Source organism: Arthrobotrys flagrans (genome assembly GCF_004000055.1).
Source record: "Arthrobotrys flagrans strain CBS H-5679 chromosome Unknown unitig_8, whole genome shotgun sequence".
NCBI lineage: Eukaryota > Fungi > Ascomycota > Orbiliomycetes > Orbiliales > Orbiliaceae > Arthrobotrys > Arthrobotrys flagrans.
In genome coordinates this window covers 4776925-4802210 of record NW_027137553.1, presented here as the reverse complement: position 1 = coordinate 4802210, position 25286 = coordinate 4776925, and the positions used below count along the sequence as shown (strand labels likewise).

The following is a 25286-nucleotide window of genomic DNA, read 5'->3' as shown; positions in this document are numbered from 1 at the left end:
GTTGGTTAACATCCCAAATCGCCACTCCAAACAGCACTCCATTCCTGTCTATCCCCCACTTTCCCCCTCACAGCCCGAAACCTCGCAAGTACTTCCCTCACTTCGTCGTCCGTTTCAGCATTAACAGTCCAACGGTCTACCCCGCCACCCCATTCCAGGATTCTTCCCATAGCACAATCATACCCCGCGACTTCCAACCTCGCGGCCACCAAGATCACCATCTCCCGTGGTTGAAAGTCTTGAATATACTCCGAATATTTCCCAGGGGAGAATAATGCGGCAAGTTGAAGAATGTCTTTCATTTGCCAAGCTGCGGTTAGCGACTCCATAGGCCATGTAGCGATCATATCTACAATTCAATTGATTAGCGGATATGTTTCATATTTCTTGCAGGGACCATCTTAGCGACATACCATCCGCCCACTGCATCAGTCTCGGCAATCGGCTGAGCAAGGAGCCAATTTCAAACTCGGTATCAAACGTCTCTAACTCTGCTCCAGATGATATTCCTTTATAGAAGCATTCTTTGTAGTCATGCCGGATAGAATATTCGACTAGATCCAAGGCATCTATAATTTAGAAGAACTTGGTAAGAGAGGTAACTTGAGAATCAAATATATAATTAGGGGAGTAACTGACTTCTTAGTCCTTCCCTTCCAAGATGGCTGCAACCGTATGAGAACCTAATATCCGCCGGGTTTTCTCGTCTCCCCAAGCGGTCTATGAGCTCCGTTTCGACCATGGCGCCTTGAATGTATAGTATGTCCGTTGCTAAATGGTAGTATTCATATATCCGATTGCGGACTCGTTGAATTGCAATATTGGATACCTAATTGCCAGGTGAAGCGCCAGGAATTCTAGTGCAGAACCCAAATCAAAGCTCGAGACTAACTGCCGATATATTAATAAACATCTTTTTTCTTCGTTCTTCACTTGATATTCGTTATTTTGAGCTCCACGATGATTAGTCGGGGACGTTAAATATATACATCAACTCTATACCATACGGCGAACGAATCCCAATTCTACTGTGCATCCTAACCCATGTCCATAGCTGGTCCACCGTCTAAACGTCTAATGGATTATCCGATCGTATTCCTAAAAGACATTATGGTTCAGACGAGCCTGGTAAGCCTCGTCCCCCACGCCTCCCTGCGCAAAGCAAGCACGGTCAATATCATAATTATAATCTTAGGTATGCAACCTTTCGGATCGCATGAGCAATGGACGTCGTCAAGGCACCGACTCAACCAATAAATCATCACAGACGCCATCATTCCTCCGCCACACATACGCACGAAAGCAGATCAAAAGTAACAAAATACCAACAAGAAAGAAGGTGAAAAATGCCTTGGGATCTGATGTGATCGTGCTCGCCGGTACCAAAAGAAACGTTTACCGTCCTCCAACACAACGCTAAGCTGACCTTCACCTTCGCACATGCGAACACCAAAAACCACAAACGACCCAACCGGATCCATAGAATCCACCGAGCGGAGCCTTTCACACAACAATCCCAAAGAACAAATTTCACGAACTTCGAGACTTTCTAGAACTCCAGGGGAAAACATTCCGCTCACGTCAGACAAATGACCAACGGGATTTTTTCTCTTAGTTAACCACCTTGCGAAGGCGAATCAGGTTTTGAGCTGCGACATCTCGACGGAAGTTTTTATCGACTTTTTGACGAGGCATCTCCCATCTTACCCGGATTCTGCCAGATTAAGGCCCTCCATCAAGTGACGATTCCGCGGCAAGATGTCTCAATTCAAAGTCTCAGGATTTCGAATCTTCGAGCCTTCTGACGAAGGAATACCTAAGCTAAGTAGGTTAATCAAGGTATCCCAGCTTGCTCGGTAACAACTCACGTTTTGATAACTAACATATAGTAATCACCAAGAGTTTATGCTTTCGCCAAGTCATCAAAATTCTGATATCAATCATGATGATTCACAGGGCTGAAAAAAAAAAAAAAAAAAAAAAAATTCTCAAGAAATCCTGCAGATTGTTTACGAAGCGGGTGGTGCTGCGCAGAAGGCAATTACGAAGCATTACACGAAAATGAGAAACCCGATAATCTAATCCGCAAAGGCGACGCCATCACACATGCATCATGGCATGGTTCATGAACGCTATTCAAAATTGACCTGGCAATGTTCCGAGCTGAGATTTCATAGCTCCGTAAAAATTTAAAAAGCATTACAAACAACACATTTGTAATGCCGAACAAGCATTGTCATCCCGGCAACCCTCAACATGTTGGGTAAAGTGCTTGACATGTTTGTGAAATGGAAAATATCGTCCCTAGGGGAAGGTATTTGAAAGAGAATCTCGGGTACTTCGGAGAGTGACACTAATCCATCATGCATTGATTGCCGTACTGTATGTTCACGTTCAGTATTGGGGATATATTGATATCTGAGGCGAATTGCCAGACCGCTTGTATAGGTAGGTTGGGGGTAAGATCGAGGCACCTATGTAGCTTAGGATCCGTATTAATTGGCCGATCTATACCCAGCTGAGGTCGACAAGTTCGGGCAATAGCTGGATCCTGGTTCTGGATTGTTACCCCAACGCAAATAATCCAACAAAAGCCATTGCTACGCGGAGGGCAGAATACGAGATCATATCTGTATACGCATTTACAAAATTCTAAGTTTCTAATTCACATTGGCTTATACCGCACAATGGTGAACCTAAGCCCATAAATATATATTCCTATCTCCGGTAGATATCATTCTCCCTACAATCATTCCTTCGTATTCCTCGGAAGAAGTAGTCTCGGCTACCAAAAACTTCTTCCTCACTGCCTCTTCGGCCGTCTCACTTTCAATAATGGGGGATTTCACCACTTCCTTAACATCATAATTCGACCTACTTTCCAAAGACACCTCGACCGCAGAAAAGGCCCTTAAAGAAATCATATCCGCCTTCAACTTCAAATACAACAGTACATGAACGAAACTCCGCTCAAATTCTAGATAATCCAAGCCCGGAAATTTACCTTTTAATTCTCTAGGGACAATATTTCCTCCCTTCAATTTCTCTCCAAACTCAAGATCATTCAGAATCTCCCATATTCTACTCACAAGAAGCTGATAATCAATCCACTCCGGTGGCTGGTTACTCTCATCTTCCTGCAAGTCATCTGCCGGGTGACAACGAATATACTTAAAACACAGAATATCCTTCCCATGACTCAACAGCACAGCCAAAAAACAACACGCCTCGAGTTGCGGATCCAGAAACAGGTATGCAATATCGGTAGCAATGACGAGTACCTGATCTAGCGAAGCTAGCGTATTAATCTTCGGAAGGGCCGAAAGCACTAAAAAAGTTGCGGAAAGATATTCAATAGGATGGTGTGGACTTCTAGTCGTCTCATGATGATAAGATCTAAACTTTTGTTCTAGGATCCAGCGGTCTCGTATCGTTGGAAACCATGAGGGGGGGATCTGATGGATCGTGGTACAAGCGTTCCATATCTGTCAAGATGGCGAGGGAAGTTGTGTAGAGTATATATAGTGAGAGTCGGTGCAATAATGGATCAAGCTGCAAGCTGGACATGTAAGGGCGGAGGGAGCGCCACAGACATGGCATTGCTCTACAGTTGTCATATTTTCAATATTGGCTTGAAGGACTTTCCGATTCAGGCGTCTCTATAGCACCTGCCGATTCGGGTTTCAGATGAATTTTGGGTTTCGAGATTCGTAGCTGCTGTTCCGCAGCTCGGTCAAAAGCACCAACAGATCAAGATCCGAAATCAGCCAAAAATATCCTTCCAGCTAGCTGGGAACCCCTGCAGACCTGATGTGGTCAGCAACACAGTTTTCGGACAAGATACAACAAGGCCCTCTTCAGCCGCATTCAGAAGTTATATCGAATCGGAATGTCGACGTCGGCACAACCTGCAATTTAAAAAAGATGTCAGAAATTCTCACTCATGGACAGTCCTCTAAGACCGTTCTAAGGCTTTGTAATTTATTGAAATCCTCATTACCCAAATCAATAATCCCACATACTCGATCCACACTCCTACGTACCGCTAAAATTTTCCTCCCCAAAAAAACCACACTCAACCAAAATCTCACAAGGCAAGGGCAAACGATCACCCGTTTACAAACCCCTCTATTTCTACTAATCAAACCCTTTCCCATCATCTTTCTTTTGAAGGATCTAGTCGCAAATGTCTCACTCATGAAAAAAAGATGCGTAAGGGTGGGCCAAATTGGCGAGTTTCATATGTGTTTCAGATCAACCATCTTTAACGAACATGACTACATTCCCCTTTACTTTTTCCTTTGTGTAATGTAGCACGTAGGATGCTGATGATGTGGCCGTATACATGTGAGTAGAGCTGAAGGAGTAGGAATATGTAGCAAATCGGGTAAACATTGGATGACGTTAGTGAACTCGACGGCAGGTTGGCTGGCCTGTATGCATCCTTTCTCGCCAGGCCCGAATATGCAGAGTATAAATAGTCGACAAGAGCCATATATCTCAGATTAATTAATTTCTAATCGATCACTCGACCGAAAAATTTAAGCAAATATACTAATACCGTACTACAATGCTAAATCCACAGCATCGACATTAATCCCCAAAACATTCCTTCTCGACGACAGTAATATCCTCACATTTACGATCAAAGCCAAAATAACACACTTACAAACAACGAATTCGAACGGAACATTTATAAAACTTCTCGACGGAACTCAATTACCTAGGCTCCCGGAAATTTGAAGGGTGGAAATTTAATCGATCACACACTCACAGAAGCTCCGTGCCAATTCCAATAGATATCCCATACATAGTGCACAGCCTCAGCGGACTGTCGGCTTGATTTTTTTTTTTTCAAAAAAAAAAATTCACTGTCGAAAGCTTAAATTGAGAAACGGTACAGAAGCCTTCTTCGGGATTTTCTACGAATACGGAATTTCGTCCTGGGAAGGAGATACAATTATATCCCGACGTCTAACTGAAAAATAAAATATATGTAAGACCAGCCTATGAAACCCGCGAGTTACTGCCTAACATCGATAAACTTATAAAATCCGACTTATAGTCAAAATACTCTCTAGTAATTTCATTATTCAACGTCAGGAATCTCATATATACATTTTAGAGAGCCCTGATTCAAAGATTCTATAGAAAAATATAAGATCTAAAGACAGACGATGGTTGAAAAGACATCCTTTGCTCTAAATTCCACCTACAAACTTGACTCGGGCTCTTCCATCCCCCGCGGCCTCGACGAACTCTCAATCCATCACAAACACCTCGTCGAACATTTGGGCAGCAAGGGTATCCGCAGTAAGTTCTTTTCCCCTACTGAAATCACTTTTAGTTTGTACGTGCGGGGCTAGTATTGGAAATCTGTGTATATACAATACCCCTATAATAAACCTCCAGCGTATTGAAGAAACCTCCAATGATTCCTAGTATAGCCTTAAGGCTAGATTGATCAATTCCTCACAATACCCCAATATCAAAAAATAGACCCCATCATAACTAACGACACAATCTAGAAATCGCAACCCTCCTAGTAAACAAAATCCTCGACCGCCCCTCCTGCCCCCAAGTGGAATACGACGCAATCTGTAAATTCCAATACTGGGATGATGTATACTGTAAGTACCTCCTGCCCATTACTCCCCAGAACCGCCCCAAGAGGACCATATGCTATTTTAAAGGATTTTTTGGGATGGATGTTTTCAACTATGAACCCTACATTTAAGGCGTCTTTAATACCTTCCAAGACGGCCTTGGTCAAGCGGATTTTCCGTCCCAAAAATCCTCAGCTCCCACTACGATACCAAACCATCCGTTCCCAAACCCTTACTAAACTACAAACCTCCAAACGACTAACCACCTTCCTAAAAAAAAAGCAGGAATGCTCCGCCAACTCCCCAACATCCCTCCCTCCGCTCCCTGGTCCCCCCTAATCCCCCTCCTGCAACTAACATCCCTCTTCCACCCTCCCCTAAACAACCTAATAACCCCATGGCCCGCCGACCCCTCAGTCCTTCTCATCGCGGCTACACTTTCAAAATCCTCGCCATCTCATTCAAACGCTTTAGAAACCGCGGAGGGATGGGGAAAATCAACCGGTAAAATCGTGGTGGAGAGGTATAAAATGTGGTTAGAGGAGAATAACTCGTCATATAGAGGGGTGAGGGATGGGAGTCGGTGGGTTGTATATGATTATGGGAGGGGGGAGAGGAGGTTGGAGGGGTGGGTTGGGGAGTAATTGATGAAGATTCAACGTTCGACTTACAAACTTCGAAAATATTCAGTTGGATGAACTGAAGTTTGTGAAAGTTGGAAAGAGATATGGAAATTGAAAATGCCGGCTATACCCCCCCGAGTTTAGGGCATGCGAAGAACCTGCTGCCACGGATATAAATCTGAAAAGTACATATCGGGGAGAGTGGATGCAAGTAGGTAAGACTTTGTGCCTTCAACCCTTTCATATAGGTTGTTAACTTCTTTTACGAATACCTCCTCCTATTTAGTTTCGGTCCAAAGGACGATCCTTAGATCCATAATAGAGTCCCTAAACCCCAAATTAACTAATTAATGTATAGTAATAACAAATCCCCATATAAACCCTGAAATTTCAGACTGCCACTCCAAACTCGCGCCGGACTCGAGGCAAACTCCAAACATCCTACAATGCAATGGACCAAGAAGTACTCCAGAGAAAAAAAACTCATGAACAATGGAGACAAAAACAAACAACAAAAGGACCCTGAACACAAATACAGAATTCACCTTTTCAACCCTATGTATTTCATTAATTTCTTCCCCAATATCATGAAGTTAACCTAAACATTGTGCGTAATGCCATACATGTATGGTTCATGTTTTCAGACTTCATGATCATGTTTGTACTGCCAATTGAGCAGAATCAAGATATATCTGGTCTCGTGGTTGTACTAAACTCATTGTAGTATTCGGGGGATCGAGATACAAGTCATCATAGAAGATCTTCAAACTCTAACGCCATCAAGTTTATCACGCAGGCCGTCTTAAATCGATAACAGAAACCTTCGAACGTAAAAAGTAAAGGAAATCATGCAAAGGTAAACCGCAGATCAAATACGCCAGGAACACCAAACAATATACCCACCATTTTCAATGTTTTTTATTCCTTTGTGGTTTCAATATCTGTCGACCAGATCGGGTGCATATCTTCCGCTGCTCGGAATATTCATACCACAGATCCACGCTACCCCTAATTGTTAAACAAGAATTGCATGTCCGCGGGGCTAAGCCTATCCATAGCACCTTGATCTCCTCCAATAGTCGCCTTATACACCCATTACATTAGCATCCACATTCCCAGATGATAATTGGAGAAAGTGCTTTGGGGTGTCAACTTACATTAATCATATTGGCTTTCTTCTCCTGCAACTCTACAATTCGACTCTCGATACTATCCTCAATAACCATCCTGGTAATGCAACAGTTCCTCGTCTGTCCAATCCGATGGATTCGGTCTCCACTCTGCCACTCAACACTAGGATTCCACCATGGATCCATGATGAAAACCTGACTGGCCTCCACAAGGTTCAACGCGACACCACCAGCCTTCAAAGAAACAAGGAAAACCTCAACTTCAACGTTTTCCATAAAGTACCTGATTGAAGCATCACGCTGAGCTGGACTCATCGAACCTTCTAGCATCACCGTCAAGAATCCAACCTTTCGAAGACGCCATTCAACAAGTTGAAGCATGCTTGTGAATTGACTGAAAACAATTGATTTTACGGTACGGCTTTTGCTGCGAAGGTTGGCAAGTTCTTCAACCAAAGCTTCGATTTTAGTCGAGCTGCGCCAATTGTTGATATCAATCCGATTGATAATGGAGCCCTTTTTGACTGTTTCGTATGCCGCTTCGAGAGCAGGTTGTGTCAAATCGATGTTAAGCGCCAAATGGCAAGTTGGGCAGTCTGGTGATCCATCGCCAGCATAGGTATCAAGATAACGTTGGACGCAGAGGCGGCAGAAAGTGTGGTGACACTTGGACTTAATCGCCTCCTCTGCCTCTTCGTCGCAGATACAACAGACCAAATTGTTGTTCCCTTCCTCACCGCCATGACGTCGAAGGACGAGATCTGGATGGTCCGCAAGCTGACGCATACGAGTGATCAGACTGAAGATATTGGCGTAGTTGTTCAAAACGACACCAGTAGCAACGTAGGTGTTGAATTTGCGCTTGCTGTCACCGTAGATGCTCTCGTACAAATCAAGCTCTTCTTCATTGAAATAGTCACGACGAACTTTGACAACGCGGGGTGGGAGTCCCAGATCATCCGCTCGCTGAACCTTGGTCCGACGAAGCATGATGAGATTTAACAACGATTGGAGTCTCTCAAATGCGACTTTACCGGGACCTCCATTGCCGTAGCTTTGAATGGGCTTCAGAATATCGTAGTTGAAGAAGCAAACTAGAACTGTTAGACTAGAACGAAACATCTCAAAGTGAGGGTAAACATACTATGCTCCATAGGAGTGTGGCCACAATTATCACACTGTCGAAAGTTTTTAAACTTCCAGTGAGGGCTCTTACAAGGGCACTTGCGACAGAAGTACAGGCTGAACGGGTCGGATTCCAAGAAGCGCAGAAGGGAGAAAAGCTCGCCGATACGGTTTTGGAGCGGAGTCCCAGACAGGCAAAGCTTGTACTTCGTCTTGAGAGCAAAGACGGCGCGGGCAGTGTTGCAGGTACGGTCCTACTACAGTTAGAGAGAACGATAAGTAGAAATAAAAAGGATAATACCTTGATGTTGTGGGCTTCGTCAAGAACTACACGGTTCCATTGGACGGTATGGAGCACACTGTCTTCTTTGTAGGTCTCGCCCTTGCGTTTGAAACCACTGTTCTGCTTGCGGAAGACAGACTCAAGGGACCCATCTGATCTACTTAGCAAGCTATAGCAAACGAAAAAAGAGATAGAGAGGGAGCTTACAAGTTGTCAAAACGACATCATACTTATTGATACTGCTGACATTTGTCTCTTTATTCTGGCCATGGAAGATAAGAACTTTCAAAGCGTTATTCGTATGCTTCTCAATCTCATTTCGCCACTGAATGAGCGCAACGGTAGGAGCAACAACCAAACAAGGCTGCTTCGGACGTGGCTTCTCCATCAACAGAGCAATCGTCTGAATAGTCTTTCCCATACCCATCTCATCGGCAAGGATGCCACCGTGGAATTTAGTACGCTCCTGCTTTTTCAACCAGTTCAACCCTTCCAGCTGAAACGGAAGCATGGTGAGCGAAAGACCCTCCGGTTGCTCCGCTTTCTGAGTACGGATGGGTTCACATTTTTCAAGCTCTGTCCAGATGTGCTGAAGATAGGGATGGGCTGCGTACAGTTGAGCACGCTCGCGTTCGGCCTTTGTTACGGGCGGGTTAGCTTCTTCCGTTTCGTCTGACATTATTGTGAAACTTGTGACAACAAAGGTATGGATGAAAAGTAAGAAGGAAAATGGAGGGAGGTGGGAAGACAAACTCTGGTTGTTTTGGGTCCTCTGCGCGTGCCCCTTCTATGAGTAGCCTGGGGAGGTGCAGCGGCAGTAGCGCTGACGGCTCTCTGGATTGCACTGGTGATAGGGTCGTCGTCAGAGTCATTCGCCTCTTGTTCATCCTCTTCTAGTTCCTCATCAGCATCACCGTCATCCTCTTCTTCTAGCTCTTCATAGACATCGTCATCTTCTTCACCATAGATGTCCTCTTCTTCAAGATCAATAGGCTCGCTAAGCTCGCTCCCATCAACGCTGTCTTCAATAACAGGCTCCGGCTTAGACAAAGATCTTCTAGTCCGTCTCCTCGGTGGAAGCTCTTCACAGTAATTCATCTTCTTGGAAACTCCCTTTCCTTTCTTGGTCGTCGACAAAGCAATGGTATCTTCGTCGCCGCTATCCTTGATAGCAAGATCAACAGGAGCTAGCTTAGTCCTAGTACCAACATGGCTAGACGCGCGAGTGCTAGTCGCGGAAATAGACGTCGGAGGAGTATCAAGCAGAGCAGAAGACGGAGACCCAGAGACGGCGCTGGCAGTGCTAGCAGCAGCTTTGGTCTTAGAAGTCAATCGCGGAGGAATAACCACAGCGATCTTAGAGTTTCGACCAGTACGACGTCTCTTGGGTCCATTGGAAGCGTCTGATTCAAGTTCACTGTCCGTAGCAGGAACTTCAAAATCGCCTTCATCTTCGTCTTCATCTTGACTATCCATGCCGGAAATTACAAGCTTGCTTCTGGTAGGACGACCTCGGCGAGGAGTCTTTGTAGCACTCTTGGGAGTGTGAGCTTGGGAGGAAGCCCTGGAGGAAGCCCTGGAGCTAGCACGGGTAGCTCTGGTACGGGGCCCAGGGGATACCCCGAATACTTTTTTTGCTATGCAGGTAAACTGCCGTTAGCTGCAACGAATTCAACAAGGCTCCGGGATATTGCAGGAAACCACGAGACCACAGGAAACCAATGCACTGCACTTAAACACTTACGAGGCATGGCTATTTCTTAGGTCCCGTTCTTAGCGAACACAATAGCAATAATAAGAAGTAAGGGAGTATGAAATGAAGATGTCTATATTGGGGCAACAGCTGAAATAAAGAAGAAGAGGTGGGGAGTGAGGATGAATTGGAGAAGGAGGAAGATAAAGTTGGTGGGATGCTTATAACGCGTCGCAGTTGGACCTCAACACCAGCAGAAGTACCGTAGTTACAGAGTCAATCAGTCACAACCAACAGTGCAATTAAGAATCAATAAACAGAGTATCTCCAGCACGATAGAAATAAACAGAGGAATGCTCCGGATACTGCCTGGGAATATCGAAAAAGTACAGAAAAAAAAAAAAGGAAAATTAGGTTTTGTCTCGATCTTCGTGGATACAAAAGCCAAGACAGAGACTCATACTTTTGCCTCGCAACCGGGGTGATTAGGGGCCGAAGAAGCCAATCAGAGTTCAGTAAAACATAGGACTGCCATGGATACCGCGTAAATGGGCTGTCGCGAAGTCACATTTTTTCCCGCTCTTATCCTAATTAGGAAATTATATTGCTTTTTGAATCAAACGGATTACGTGAGCAGGATTCCTCTCCTGAGGCTGCTTTCTCCTCTATCAACTGCCGGCTACTACTTTTTGCTACTTGGTATTGTTTACCAATTCCGCTATTTTGTTGTAGATTCTTCTACTTCAATTACCTCCTCTTATCTATAAGAAAAATCGCGAACTTCGTTCATCTCGATCTCAACTATAGTATTCACATATTCGACAATCGAACCAATCAATCATGTAGGAACCATGCAGCCCTGCCCCGATCGATATATTGACTTTGCCGTTTACGGCTTCGCTAATATCGATGAATAGGTCCCGCCGTACCTCCCGGGGCTCCCACGTCAGTGGTCCAAATTCTGCCCTCACGGAATTCTTACGTGTAAGTTTTACTATCTCTATTCATGACATCGTGGAGTCTAGTCTTGTGGATATCGTTGATGCTAATATCATTGAATGCTAGGAGAAAGGTATCGACGCCGGTAGCATCCAAGCTCTCTCCCATGCTCGTGTCCGTGCCCGAAATGAAGCAGCTCGCAGGAGGAGCATGGCAGCCGATGCTGTTGCTCAAGAAGCCGCTGAAGCCGCTGCCCAAGATGCCGAAGAAGCTGTAGACGAAGATGAAGAAGTTGGTGAATCTTCTGCTTCGGCTGCTCGTCGTAAGAAGAAAACCTCTAAAGATGAAGATGACGACGAGGAAATGCCGGACATGGAAGAGGAGGAGGAGGAGGAGGAGCAGGAGGAAGAAGAAGTTGTCAAACGAAAGCGTGGAAGAGCTTCCCGTGCTACTACTGAAATAAACCTCAAGGTTGTCGGGAAGAGAAAACGTAAATCCACCACTATCAAAGACACTGAAAGCGAATTCGAAGAAGAAGAAGAGGAGGAAAAAGTTATCACAGTTCGTGCTACGAGGAATAGAAAGCCTACCAAAGCCCAGCTTGCGAAGAAAAAGGCTGAAGAAAGGCGAAGGATGGACGAAGACGACGATTTCGACCCCGACAACTCTATCGACCCTGCTTACCGCCCCGTCCCTGGTCAAATCGCCTTCTGTGCTGATTGCGAATGTCGTTTTACCGTTACGCCCTATTCCCGCCCCTCAGATGATGGCGAAGGCCTCCTCTGCCACCCATGTGGCAAAAAGGGTGCCCCTGTTGAAAAAGCGGCTCGAAAGAAGAAACAGGCTACCCGTACTAACAAGAAGTCTAATGCACGTGCCATCCTTGATGGTGATACTAGCGCCGTCAAGTCCCTCCAGGAGATATGCATTAACACCGTCGCGAAGTACATCGACGACGTTGAGACTCTTGAGTACATCGGCTCCCATAATGTCGATAAGATCTCACAGATCATTTGTAAGAATCGCCGTTTGAATGACGACACTATCAGGCTCTTTTTCGAACCTGCTGAGCATGTTCTCCGCTTCTATGACTGCAGCTGTAAGTCTAGCTATCTACCGATATTTAGGTACCGTATGTTAACGGTTGTGTATAGATACTTCCTCAAACAGGCTCCGCGAAATCGCCGCCTTCGTTCCCACAATCCGTCGTCTCCACCTCAACTGGTGTGGTCTCATGAACGATGAATGCCTCGACTACTACGGCACCCAACTCAAACAACTCACTTCCATCGGACTCTACGGCGCCTTCAACGTTACCGAAGAGTGCTATGTCCGCTTCTTCCAAAACGTTGGTAGCCGCCTTACAGAATTTGCCGTCAACGGCACTTCTCGTTTCAAAGTTGCTGCAATGGAAGCACTGGTCGATAACTGTCCAGAATTAGAAGTGCTTCGTCTTAACACCCTTACTTACATAGATGATGAATGCATTCGTCTCCTCACCGGTCTTCCAAACCTAAAGATTTTGGAAATCACAGATCCAGGACAAACAATTACTGACGGCCCAATCGTCGATTGTCTCAATACCTTCGGCCCCGGCCTTTCGGAGCTTACTTTGAACGGTTGCAGAGACCTCACTGACGAAACCCTCCATGCCATCCATTCATCATGCGGCCGTCTCGACATCCTCAACCTTGCTGAACTGGATCTGATCACCAATGACGGCATCGGCAAACTGTTTACAGAATGGAGTAAAAATTACGGCCTCAAAGAGCTTTCCCTCGGACGTTGCATCAACCTCCAATCCTCCGGGTTTGCGAGAGTCATAGACCACTCAGGTCGCACTCTTGAAAAACTATCAGTTAACAGTTGCAAAGATATCAAGCAAGATGCCTGGGCTTTTCTTCAAGAGTTTAAGCTCCCACAGTTGGAAGCGTTAGATATTAGCTTTTTAAGATCTGTCGATGATGCTGTTATCGAAGGGATCTTACAAGTTGCACCTCAACTAAAGGTTTTGAAGGTTTGGGGGTGCAATAAAGTCACTGAGGCTTGTACTTTGAAGGAGGGGACGTTGTTGGTCGGGAGGGAGGCGGATATTCTTGCTTGATATCTTTCTTCACTTCTATTTGTACATCTCCTTGCATTGTATGGCGTGACAATGAATGTTTGATACCTTTAAGGGCGTTTCTGGTAGAAGATATATATGTATCGCATACAGGCGTTTGATTCCTGTATATTCTACCATTTACATTTTAGTTTATGGCTGGAACGTAGATTCGATATCGGCGTCCCGGAATAAACAATTAAATGGATATTTTTATAATTCCAAATCGAAACTGACATTTTAAAAGCTATACCGCGATAATGAAAGTGAATTCAATCCATTTCCCCAGTTTATCAAGGACGTGTCAGTTTCTATTTTATAGTTCGCTTGCAGGGGTTCAGTTGAAGCCAAGACTTTACCACGAACCCAAGCAACAAACCAGCTCCAATCTCAATCTCGCGAACCTCACCCACCACTTCCACAACATCCATCATCATCAAACTCACTACAATGGCCTCCACCCGTCCCCCTCCCCCTCGACCGTCAGCCCCAATCGGCGGGCCTTCCTCAAACTCGGCCCCACCAAACCAAACCCTCTACATCTCCAACCTCAACGACAAAATCCACAAACCCGACCTAAAAATCGCGTTATACACACTCTTCAGCACATACGGGGTAGTCCTGGACGTGATCGCTTTAAAAACGGCAAAGATGCGAGGACAGGCGCATGTTGCTTTTCGAGATATTGCGGGGGCTAGTGGTGCTATGCGGGGGTGTCAGGGAATGGTTTTTTTTGGGAAGGAGATGGTATGAAATTTCTCTCGTCTTTGCTCTTTAACTTCATTCGCGATGACTTTTTGGAGTTTCCCCCACTATCTTGCTTTTTCATCTCGTTTTTTTACTAGTTTGAAATCTGAACGGTAAGGTCGGCGTCTAGAACTTTTTCAATCGCCCCTCAAAGATCCAATGACTTTGAGGTACGAACCCAGGATACCTAACCGTATCCTCCCAATCTCCTCTCCACGACCCCCCTCCAAACATTTCTCCCCAAAAATATCGTTAGCAAAAGCTAACACCAACCCCGGGGACGTCAGAAAATTCAATACGCAAGATCAAAATCCGATACAATCGCAAAACTCGACGGAACATATCGCATGCCATCCCTTCGCTCTGATAATGATTCGAACGTAACGGCTGGAAGTGGCAGTGGTGCTGCGACTGGTGGAACGGGGTTTGCGCCTTTGCCGGGGCAGAAGAGCAGTGATGATGTTGCTTCTGGGCCGGGGCTCAATGCGACTGCTGAGGGTGGACAGGGAACAAAGAGGAGGAGGGATGAGAGTGGTATGTTTTTTCCCATATATATACAACCTACTTTCGAGGGGGTTTCGGTCTATTTTTTGGTGGTTGCAGCAGCACTAATATGGATCATCTTATTCTTTAGAATCGGAACAATCGGATGTAGAGATGGAGGTCGAAGACGACGATGACTGAACAGCTATAAACCTAAGCGTGTGGTAGCGCGATATCATTCGAGATGATATATAGTACATCACGATATAGCGGATTTATCGAGTGGATCAACATTATCCCTCACGAACCAAAAGGAATTCAAACCCGAGTTTGTGTACATTACAAAACCTGTAAGCTCATAGAAGTATATCAAAACTCGGGTGGAACGGGGATAGAATAAAGAATACCTGCTCGAGTGGTAATTACTTAAACATTCTAAGCCTGGACTTGAGCGTAGAAGAATCCAAAACTCCCGCCGCATATCTACCAAACTCTTTCACAATTAAAATACAAAAGACACCGCTCTTTTCCATAACCCATATATAGGAACATGAAACTAATATAGGTAGGCTATCGTCGCATTGCTACCATAGCGAGTTACCATATTGCATTCGAATTAATTCGGTGTTCAAAGAAAACAGATTTTGCCGGTGAGATTGGATTGCTGGCGCCAAAGTAATATTTGATCTTTAACGGCCTCGAGGTCCAGCTGCAAGTTCAGAGTGGAAGTGTCATATGATTGGCTGTTTATCATCCGCATATCTGCAGGCACTTGGCACAGTTGGTTGATTTCGAATTTCCAACGCCTTGGGCTTGGGCGTCAAATCAAACGGCGGGGTCAATTATGCACATTTAAGGCTGGAATTTTTGAGAATCGGTAACGAAACGGATTTATAAATTTAATCGTCCGTGAAGCCCTCTAACATTTTATGAATTCTTCTCATCAATCATGCTAAACTTTATATATATATATATATATCAGCTAGTCCATATTATTATGTTAGTGAGCTACAGGCTCTCGAATCTTGAAGTTCAATGGTGCCTAAAGGCAATGGCTTCGACGGAGATTGAACTTGGAAATATTGCGAACAACAACGGCAGCACCTTCATCGGAAGTCAGAAATTCCATGCGCGGAACATCAATATAGGCTCCTCGAACGGTGCAGGGTCCGGGAAGTCATGTCCAGACTCGTGCACGTTTAAATTTGCTGAAGGGGGAATCCTTCGATACTATATAAAGTACTTATATAGATGCTAACTTGCTCCGCGCATAAATTTCTTCTAGATGTGGACTCATAAATTATAAAGATGCAAGCTAATGTTTGAAAGACTTCTATTCCATTGACCGCGACCCTTCCGCGATAAAAGAACGGCTGGAGCTCGAAGCTGACCTAATCGGAGAGCCGTTTCTGCGGATCTTTGAGTATGACACGTTCAATACTTGGCTCCAGGGAAGTCATCAGATCCTTTGTATCACTGCTGGCCCGGGCAGAGGCAAGACAATGACAATGATCGAGATAATAAATTATTTAGCGATACGGAAATCTTCCTCTATGCATATATCCTCCTTTCCGTGCCAAGATACAGATGAACGACTGAGCAGCCCTTCCGGGATTATAATGGCACTATTGCATCAAACACTCGATCAAAAACAAAGATTTAATATATAGTCTCGAGGAACCTTACAGTAAAAGAGGCTCGAAGGAAAATATTCTTTCTTCATCTTACAGATGATTTTAATAAACTCATAACAAACGGCGGCACGAAGAGAATACTAGCGGGTGTTAGAGAGTGATTGAAGAACGTTAGTTCACATGCAATGCGTATTTAGCTAGCCTAAAAAGCGTGTTGAGCGTGTGGCATTTCCGTACAAAATTAGTATGGCAAATTCAAAACCTGGCTCGACGACTATAACAATAACTTCCCCCCCAAAAAAATTTTTAAATAAAATAAGAAATTCCAGGATACTGTAATCCGAAAGACATATTCTATAACATTCATTTGCGACAAGTTCAGGTGGAGAGCTTGATTGTTATGTTATTGAATTTTAGTAAGGTCGTGAATATGGTTTGTGCAGTGAAACGACGGCGAAAATATTTGTAGTCCGGGCAGGTTGTGCTACTCCCGGCTATTAACTACCTTGTCTCGTTCCCAGACCTAGTCGAGGTGATACTTAAGGCCTAAGTAACTTACAAGAAGTACCTAGAGGGTCAATCCCACCACTCCTCCATAAACCCCAATCCAAATCCCGAAATACCCATCTACCCTCAAATCCTCCCCAAAGACCTGTAACACCTCCCCGGTCCTGCAAGGGTGTACAAACCACACTATCCTCCCCGTATAAGGATGCTCACCCTGACTGATCCCTCCTTGAACTCCCAGACCCCTTAGCTCCTCCCTTCTAGATGCAGGTACCAATAATTCATATACATCTGTCAAAGAAACGGAAATCGGTGGTAGCGGCGGTAAAGAGGTGATTGTGAAGTGCAGTATGGGCACGGAGTAGATTGGGGAGAGGGTTATGGTGTAGATGACTTTGTGGGTTTTTGGTGGCGATGTAGAGGGCAAGAGGGCTTCCGGCTATGGTATATATCAGTTCTTCTAAACTATAGTGATAGTATACGATTAGGGGGGGGCCATTGGCATACATCGTTCTCATCATCTTCGATATCGACATCAAAATCATCACCTTCATCAGCCTTAGACTTCTCGGCCGGAGAGGATATAATTCGAGTGATCTCAAGATACACATCTTGTTTATCAAACTACCGTCTCACAATGAGCCATCTATCGGATGTAAAAAAAATATCCGCAGAAGGAAACGATATCACGTACAGCTGAATACTTGATTTCATACGACAAATGCGGCGAGTATACATCAATATGGCGTGTCAGATGCTCAATCGCGGTTGCGAAGGTGGTTTTTGTGAGGAACGGGAGAAAAGACATTGTGGTTGTATCGATGGCTTCAAATTTTTTACGTATCGATAGAAGATGGTTTATATCACTCAAACACCTCGTACCATGGAAAACCTGCAGCTTCTACCATTCGGAAGCCAGGAATCCCATCACCAATAATCCCAATCCCCAATATCACCGCTAATGATTTGTAATTTGTTTATAAAGTATGTCTCCCATATTCAATCGACATCCACCTCCCACAGCTCTAACTGAATAAAACCGTAACGAGAGGAGAACTTCCTATCCGGGCACGCCCTCTCCAACACCCCGAAGGATACTAGAGAAAGTTATTTCTTCTGGAGATCCACAAGACCCGAAAGTCTCTGGCAACTGCAAAGTCGTGGAGGCGTAATGTTGTGGTCAACTGCAGCTGTGGCTGGATCGCGTGAAAATTTTTGATCTGAGGAAGAGAAGAGGGAAGTGGGAGGGACGTCAATTTATAGCCGAGAAAATTTTGGAGATGGCGCCAAGACAATTTGAGGGTTTGTGTGGGTTGCCTTTTTTGGAAGTGTAACACAACGCATGTAACGCCGGCAACACAAGAATGACTCTGCGAGAAGAGCTCGAGAGAGGAAGAGCCTGGATTAGATCTATAGATTCAGGCTGGTCGAATGACGAAGTAGCCAGAAAGTTTTTCGGAGCCGGATGAATACATGAGGTCTTGATCTTTTAGGGCAGCCCTAAAAACGGTCAGAATTTTATCTCCTGATCGTAGGTCAAATGGATACCCAGGCAGCTCATGGTCCTAATATCCCCAAAACCAAGACAATTTAGAACGTGGAAATTAGGTTCCGGCCGTATTAAAATAGCAATAGTTACGATTTTGGATCGGTATATCGTAAGATATCTATAGACTTGGTCGGGGCACTTTGGATAAATCCATTGTGAATCTTGGTATTGGATTCGAATGTTGGTACTTTATAAGTCCTGCCCGTTGTTGCAAGAGAGCCTTTTCACAATTAGTAAATCTAAATACATGGAAGCGACCTACACTGTAAATATACATCTTCATACTAAAGTTTAATACATACAAGGGTGGCCCCGTCTAGAGAGTTAGTCCGGAGTTCTAAAAGAATAGGGTTCTAGAACCCAATTAGCCAATAAAAATTGACTTCGACAAGTAAATTTTTAAAGAAGATGAAAAGAAGCCGCCGCTGCTTGATCCAAATTGGACTAAAGGCCGGCCGATACCTCCAATGCACCACCCAATTTCCACGAATGATGGACAAATATACGTGGACATACGCTTCGAAAACATAATTCAAGTGGCGGAGGTCATCCTAGGAAAATTTTTGTCATTTGAAATAAAAGTTAAAGCTTTCTTGTTAGGGCAATTAAGGCTTTGCGATCAAAGTTTACGATCTAGATCTATCGTCAGTCGGAGAGAACACTTCGAGTCCAGAATCAAGTTTTCAACACCTACGCATCATCGGCTTCGCGGTCCTCACTTCTTTAATAGCCCTTACACTCAGTATAACTTTTCAGGTAGGCGGTCCAAAAATTTGCAGATCGTCAATTGGAAGTATCTTTTCTCGAGATGAAGAAGTCGAATTAGATATTCAAAGGAAGATTATTCGAAAGGGGTGGAAAATAACTCGGTCGATAAAGCCCTTCCTGGGCGTGGAATATGCAGGAAAATTCCAGTCTCCTAACTAAATTCACCCCGGGTACAAAACGAGAAAATACAACGAACCCTCATTCCCCAAGAAAGGGGAAATGGCGCCAATATAGCTCTCCAGCAATCATATAAAACTTTACCCGTCTATCCAAAAATCAATAATAAGACCCAACAATCCAAACCTAGTCTATAGATCTACAAAGTATAGCCAAACCTTTCATCCTGGCTCAGAGCACGGCGTTCCACTGCATTAACCTCACGATCTACATTACATGTGTATCTGAGACAGCGTCTATGATACCTGTCACGGTGCTCTATTCCCAAATCCTTAACTTAACCAGACTTTTGGGGCCATATGCGAGCGCCCTCGTCGCAAAAAGGCCTCATAAACAAGTATCCTAGGCACAATATCTTCTTGCCACACTGAATTGGATTTATCCTTGTTAGCCGCACCAAAATGGAGGGGACGTCGGGAGGTGGGAGCAGTTCCTAGTCGAGTACCCTCAGGATTTTAGGTTGGGAATATAAAAATAATATTAAACTTTTGGCCAAAACTTTGGTTCAAATTAGATGATAGAAATTGCATCTACAGCTGCCTTGAGAAGGGTATAAAATCTGGAATCTAGAGCGAGATGCATGTAATGCGTTTTTATCCTTGCTGCTGCAACTGTTGTCCGCTTCCCCGCCTTCGCCTGAGTGTGGGCCTCTTACATGAAGTGGCTCCCGCGAGTCTCGTAGAAAAATACAAAGTACCCAAATGTTGTTCTTGAGAGTAATTGGCTATTTGATAATGGAAATTTGCGTGTGGGGTAAATGTTTGGGGAAAACTTTCTAGTGTCACGAATCATTAAGCGTACTAGCCGGGCTATCTTTTCGCAATGTTGTAACTAGGATCGATTGTTACCATAAACCGCCTTCCTGCCACCCAATCATACAGCCTGTGGCGTCGAACTGGGCTAACCGTCATCACTAGACTTTTCTGGCATCTGCATGCGGCCGCTTCAGTTTGCTCGCATGGTACTGTCCATTTCCGCAGCTGGGTCCCAAATACCACATTGCAGCAACATGTGTTGGTGGCCCTCTCGTGTCTTTCGTGTGGGATATCCCATCCTCGATTCATTTTGGCCTTTGTAGGCGGTCAGAACCTAGAATTCACTGCAACAACCGAAACTCTCTCCGCTAATAGCTGAGATTTTCAGTTATGATTAAAGGTTTGGAGGTGGTGATGTTACGGGTACTTGCATGCGGGCTTTAAAAGCCTGCGGCCCTCCCACAGTTTAGGAATGGAAAGCGTCACTTTGGACACCAATATCAAAATTCTCCACCTGACCGTCGCGGCTTTTTTATATTCTTTTCGGCGCGATGAGTACTCGTCGTACGTTCGATTCCGAGCGTGGCAGCGAAGAAATCGACGAGGAGAAGTTGGCTGCTACCCGCAGAATCAACTTCTCAGAAGCGGAAGGTAGTGGTTATGGCACTCGTTTGAGGCATCAGATTTCCACTACTTCCAATATCTCGTCGACGGGATCTATACGCAGGAGATCTGTCGACCCTGCTGTTGCCCTTCCTATCGAATATCGTAGCGTTTCCGTCGCCGTCGATGACACTAGACAAGAATACCAGCTTCCCCAAAAGGTTGCTAGGAAGGACAAGAAGGGCAAGAAGACTGCAGCAGAAATCGCGGAATCTGATTCCCATACAATAAGCACTAATGAACTTCTTCGTCGTTTTTCGACATCAGTTGAGCAAGGTCTTTCTATAGACCAGGTCAATCGCAAGCTTAAAGAGTATGGACGCAACATGCCCTCGAAACCACCTTCTCGGTGGGCTAGGAAGATGTTTGGGTACTTCTTTGGAGGCTTTGGTCTTATTCTTCTTGTTGGCTCTATCCTGGTTGCGGCTTGCTACGATCCCCTTGGGCGTCCTCCTGCTACTGCCAATTTGGCCCTTGCTATTGTTATATTTGTTGTCTTCATTGCTCAGGCATTCATGAATTTTTGGGCCGATTTTTCGACAAGTCGAGTCATGGCTTCTATCACCAACATGATCCCGGATGACTGCCTTGTGAGGCGTAATGGTACGCAGTTGACAATATCAGCTACGGAACTAGTTCCTGGAGATGTCGTTTATATCAAGGCCGGAGCAAAACTACCAGCCGACGTGCGTTTCATTGAAGTTTCTTCTGACGCCAAGTTTGATCGTTCGGTCCTTACTGGTATGTTTTTTTATATCTCGCTATAACTGGCAGAATAGTACACTAATCTATTTTGCAGGTGAATCCGTCCCCGTTCCCGCCACTCTTGAGTATACTGATAGGAATCAGCTTGAGACTCACAATATTGGCCTCCAAGGTACCCACTGTGTTTCTGGCAGTTGTTTGGCAGTCTGTGTCGCAACTGGCCCTAGAACTATCTTTGGCCGTATTGCAGCTCTCGCCGCTACCCCAAACACAGAACGTACGACTCTCCAGAAAGAAATTCTGAGGTTTGTTGGTATCATCGTTTGTCTCATGATCGTCTCGAATGCCATTGTTATTGGTCTCTGGGCTGGATGGCTTCGAAAGGACCACCCCGACTGGATCAGTGTCCCCGTACTCATCGTCGACATTGTCAGTGTGGCGATTGCTTTCGTTCCTGAAGGTCTTCCTATCGCGGTGGTCGCTTGTGCATCCATCATCTCAAATATTATGCGGCAAAATAAGATTCTCTGCAAAAGTTTGAAAACTGTCGAAACCCTCGGCGCCGTCTCAGTTATTTGCTCAGACAAAACTGGTACTCTTACGAAGAATCAGATGTTTGTTACTGAATGTTCCGTCGGTGGTGAAAAGATTCCCGCAGACCAGGCAGTTTCTGAAATGATTAGGCAAGAAAAGAGAACTGCCGACGGTCAGACAACAGTCCCCGGTAATGCTCTAAGCCAACTCAGAACCGTCGCTGGTCTTTGCAATGCTGGAGAGTTTGATGCAGCCTCAATGCACCTTCCTATCCACCAGCGAAAGATTAATGGCGACGCTACCGACCAAGCCGTCTTACGCTTCTCGGAGACCCTCGGACCAGTTCATGATCTTCGAAATGCCTGGAAAAAGGATTACGAACTAGCTTTCAACTCGAACAACAAGTTTATGATTCGCCTTATGTCCGTCATCGATCAATCTACTGTCTCGACCTCTTTACCCGCCGGAGAAGCTAGTAAATTCGCCGCAAATGATTTCGTTCTATTCATCAAAGGCGCTCCTGATGTTCTTCTTCCAAGATGTCACCACTACACCACCTCCGATGGCTCTACACGTGCGCTTGACAGAGCCGCTTTGCAGTCTGTCGAAACAATCAAGGATACTTGGTCCCGAGAAGGTAAAAGAGTCATCCTTCTAGCCCGGAAAGTTATCAAGCGAGGAGACGTCAAAGCCTCTATGGACAGCAACGCCATTGAACCCGAAGTTCTCGAACATGCCTCATCTGCTCTATGCCTCATCGGCCTTGTTGGAATTGTGGACCCACCTCGAGATGATATCCCATACGTTGTCACCACGCTGCGCGGTGCCGGTATCAGAATCTTTATGGTTACTGGTGACTTCAAACTTACTGCTCAAGCTATCGCTCGTGAGATTGGTATAATCACTGTCGACGATAGTCAAGTTGAGGGATACGACAACCTGAGCAAGCAGGCAATTTCCATGGTTGACTTTGAAAAGAATGTTTATCGAACTACTCAGGAGAACTCCTCTGGTGGTCTCAGGGCTATTGTTCTAAGTGGGCCTGAACTGCAAGAAATGAATGAAGCTCAATGGAGAGACCTGTGCAAGTATGATGAAATCGTCTTCGCCCGTACTACTCCTGAGCAGAAGATCCGTATCGTTCAAGAGTTCCAGAACGAGAAAAATATTGTTGCCATGACAGGTAAACTTTCCGAGATGAATCTATAAATGCATTAAAGAATGCTAACAGGAACTAGGTGATGGAGTCAACGACGCTGCAGCCCTCAAAAAGGCTAATATCGGTATTGCTATGGGCGGTGGAAGTGATATCGCTATCGAAGCCGCTGACATGGTCCTCTTGGAAAACTTTTCCGCTATCGTCGCCGCCGTTAGATATGGCCGTGTTGTCTTTGATAACCTCAAGAAGACCATTATATACCTTCTCCCCGCCGGTTCCTTCTCCGAGTTCTGGCCTGTCATGACTTCTGTCATCTTTGGTATCCCTCAGATCCTCAGCAGTTTCCTCATGGTCATTATTTGCTGTGGTACCGATTGTGCTGCCGCTATCACACTCGCTTATGAAGCTCCCGAAGCCGATGTTCTTTTGAGGCCTCCGAGAGATCTTAAAAAGGACAAATTGGTGGACTGGAAACTTCTCTTACAGGCTTATGGTCTCATCGGTCTCACGGAAACCTTTACTAGTTTCGCAATGGCGTTTTGGTACCTTCAACGCAAGGGTGTTCCGTTCAGTGCCCTTTGGCTGGGATTTGGAAACCCTGTTCCGGGAGTTGACGCAGACTATGTCACCGACCGGCTCGCGGAAGCTTCCTCTATCTATTTTGTCAATTTGGTTGTTATGTAAGTCGTATCCCTCACATACCGCCGTACCACAAATCAGCCTTCTGACATCTAGTTAGGCAATTCTTCGTCCTCATGGCCATCCGTACCCGCAGACTCAGTATCTTCCAACACCCTCCACTCTTCAACAAGGAAACTCAAAATATTTGGCTATTCCCAGCTATGGTATTTGCCTTGCTTGTAGCCTTCTTCTTTAACTATACTCCACCACTAAGAAAGGTTCTTGGCACTGGAGATGTTCCGTTGGAGCACTGGTTCCTTCCTGTCGCCTTTGGATTCTTCATCTTAATGGTGGACGAGGCTAGGAAGTACTCTGTCAGGAAAAATCCAGATGGATTCCTTGCAAGGATTTCTTGGTAACGAAAGTGGTCACCGGAGGGTGATAGCGCTTTCTTTGAAATCTGTTTAATATCTAGTTCTAGTTGTGGCGGAAATGTACAATACATGTGAACCTTGGGGGTTTGTGTCTGTAAATATATTTTATGCTTTATTTAATAAATTATCCTGGCGAAAGGAGAAAAGAAGGAGGGTCGTATTTGAAAACTTTTCAAGCTTGTACTCGAGTCTTATAACACAACTATGAATATATAGTATCCTCGCTTTGTGATTCATATTGCGGCCCTCTTGAGGCGGTGTGATAAAAGTTGCACCCCAAGTTTCCGAGGCAATCACACTACTCTCCATATTTCATGTTGTATTTTTGTCGTACTACATGGCAAATTAATATTCGAATGTGAAATCTTGAAAAATTCCGATATCTTCGACATTAAAGTACAGTATGTATAGGCCTATATATATCATCCTTGGCTAGTTGGTTCCAAAACGATATCAGGCTTTCCGTATAAAACCTCTAAAACACCTTTGTTGGTTGCAAAATGACATCCCTCACGTAACTCCTCCGACGAACGATGTGAACACACCTTTGTCTCATTTTTTCAAAAAGGCTTCGTAACCACAACACCATAAAAAAAAAGCAATTATATTCAATAAACTTCTATAACATTATAACTCCATAAAAATGTCTCAAAAATAAATACGATTGGGAATCCAAACGACAACTTGTGTAATATATGATTTTTGAACAGCAATTGACCCGAGATGAGATCGTTAGTGAATTGGAACAAAACGAGCCCTTCCACCCCGGGGGTTAAGTAAACCGACATTGGACTGCCGGATCAGCGATTGGGGCCCGCAATCATCCCGGGTTAACTGCTATTCGAAAATCATGTATTACACAGCATGTTGTTTGGATTCCCAATCGTATTTGGTTTTTTGAAACTTAAATTTTACAAAGTTATCATACTATAGAGGCTTATAATATTTATTTGATATAATTACTGTTTGTATGGTGTTGTGGTTGCAAAGCCTTTTGAAAAAATGATACGAAGGTGTGTTCATATCGTTCGTCGTAGATCTGTTTGATGT

At 44.7% G+C, this 25286-nt stretch overlaps 6 protein-coding genes and 1 further gene across 6 annotated transcripts; 4 read left to right on the top strand and 3 right to left on the bottom strand.

Annotated features, from left to right (window-relative positions):
- Positions 1–5: 5 nt before the first annotated feature.
- Positions 6–742, bottom strand: DFL_007875 (uncharacterized protein; the record flags this gene model as incomplete). Its single annotated transcript, XM_067637523.1, has 3 exons — positions 6–349; positions 414–569; positions 640–742. 3 exons carry the CDS (start codon positions 740–742, stop codon positions 6–8), a joined length of 603 nt encoding a protein of 200 aa, XP_067489032.1.
- A 4435-nt stretch (positions 743–5177) lies between these two features.
- On the top strand, positions 5178–6250 carry DFL_007874.
- Positions 6251–7237: 987 nt separating this feature from the next.
- On the bottom strand, positions 7238–10518 carry DFL_007873 (uncharacterized protein; the record flags this gene model as incomplete). Its single annotated transcript, XM_067637522.1, has 7 exons — positions 7238–7312; positions 7387–8453; positions 8504–8738; positions 8786–8919; positions 8975–9404; positions 9521–10404; positions 10512–10518. 7 exons carry the CDS (start codon positions 10516–10518, stop codon positions 7238–7240), a joined length of 2832 nt encoding a protein of 943 aa, XP_067489031.1.
- A 295-nt stretch (positions 10519–10813) lies between these two features.
- On the top strand, positions 10814–13503 carry DFL_007872 (uncharacterized protein; the record flags this gene model as incomplete). Its single annotated transcript, XM_067637521.1, has 5 exons — positions 10814–10846; positions 11268–11302; positions 11378–11444; positions 11526–12498; positions 12554–13503. 5 exons carry the CDS (start codon positions 10814–10816, stop codon positions 13501–13503), a joined length of 2058 nt encoding a protein of 685 aa, XP_067489030.1.
- Positions 13504–13950: 447 nt separating this feature from the next.
- DFL_007871 (uncharacterized protein) lies at positions 13951–14931 on the top strand (the record flags this gene model as incomplete). Its single annotated transcript, XM_067637520.1, has 3 exons — positions 13951–14247; positions 14535–14781; positions 14882–14931. The coding sequence occupies 3 exons, from the start codon at positions 13951–13953 to the stop codon at positions 14929–14931; spliced, it is 594 nt and encodes a 197-aa protein (XP_067489029.1).
- A 2001-nt stretch (positions 14932–16932) lies between these two features.
- DFL_007870 (uncharacterized protein) lies at positions 16933–17679 on the bottom strand (the record flags this gene model as incomplete). Its single annotated transcript, XM_067637519.1, has 3 exons — positions 16933–17310; positions 17379–17495; positions 17566–17679. The coding sequence occupies 3 exons, from the start codon at positions 17677–17679 to the stop codon at positions 16933–16935; spliced, it is 609 nt and encodes a 202-aa protein (XP_067489028.1).
- A 2992-nt stretch (positions 17680–20671) lies between these two features.
- On the top strand, positions 20672–24221 carry DFL_007869 (uncharacterized protein; the record flags this gene model as incomplete). Its single annotated transcript, XM_067637517.1, has 4 exons — positions 20672–21524; positions 21583–23205; positions 23261–23861; positions 23921–24221. The coding sequence occupies 4 exons, from the start codon at positions 20672–20674 to the stop codon at positions 24219–24221; spliced, it is 3378 nt and encodes a 1125-aa protein (XP_067489027.1).
- Positions 24222–25286: the final 1065 nt, after the last annotated feature.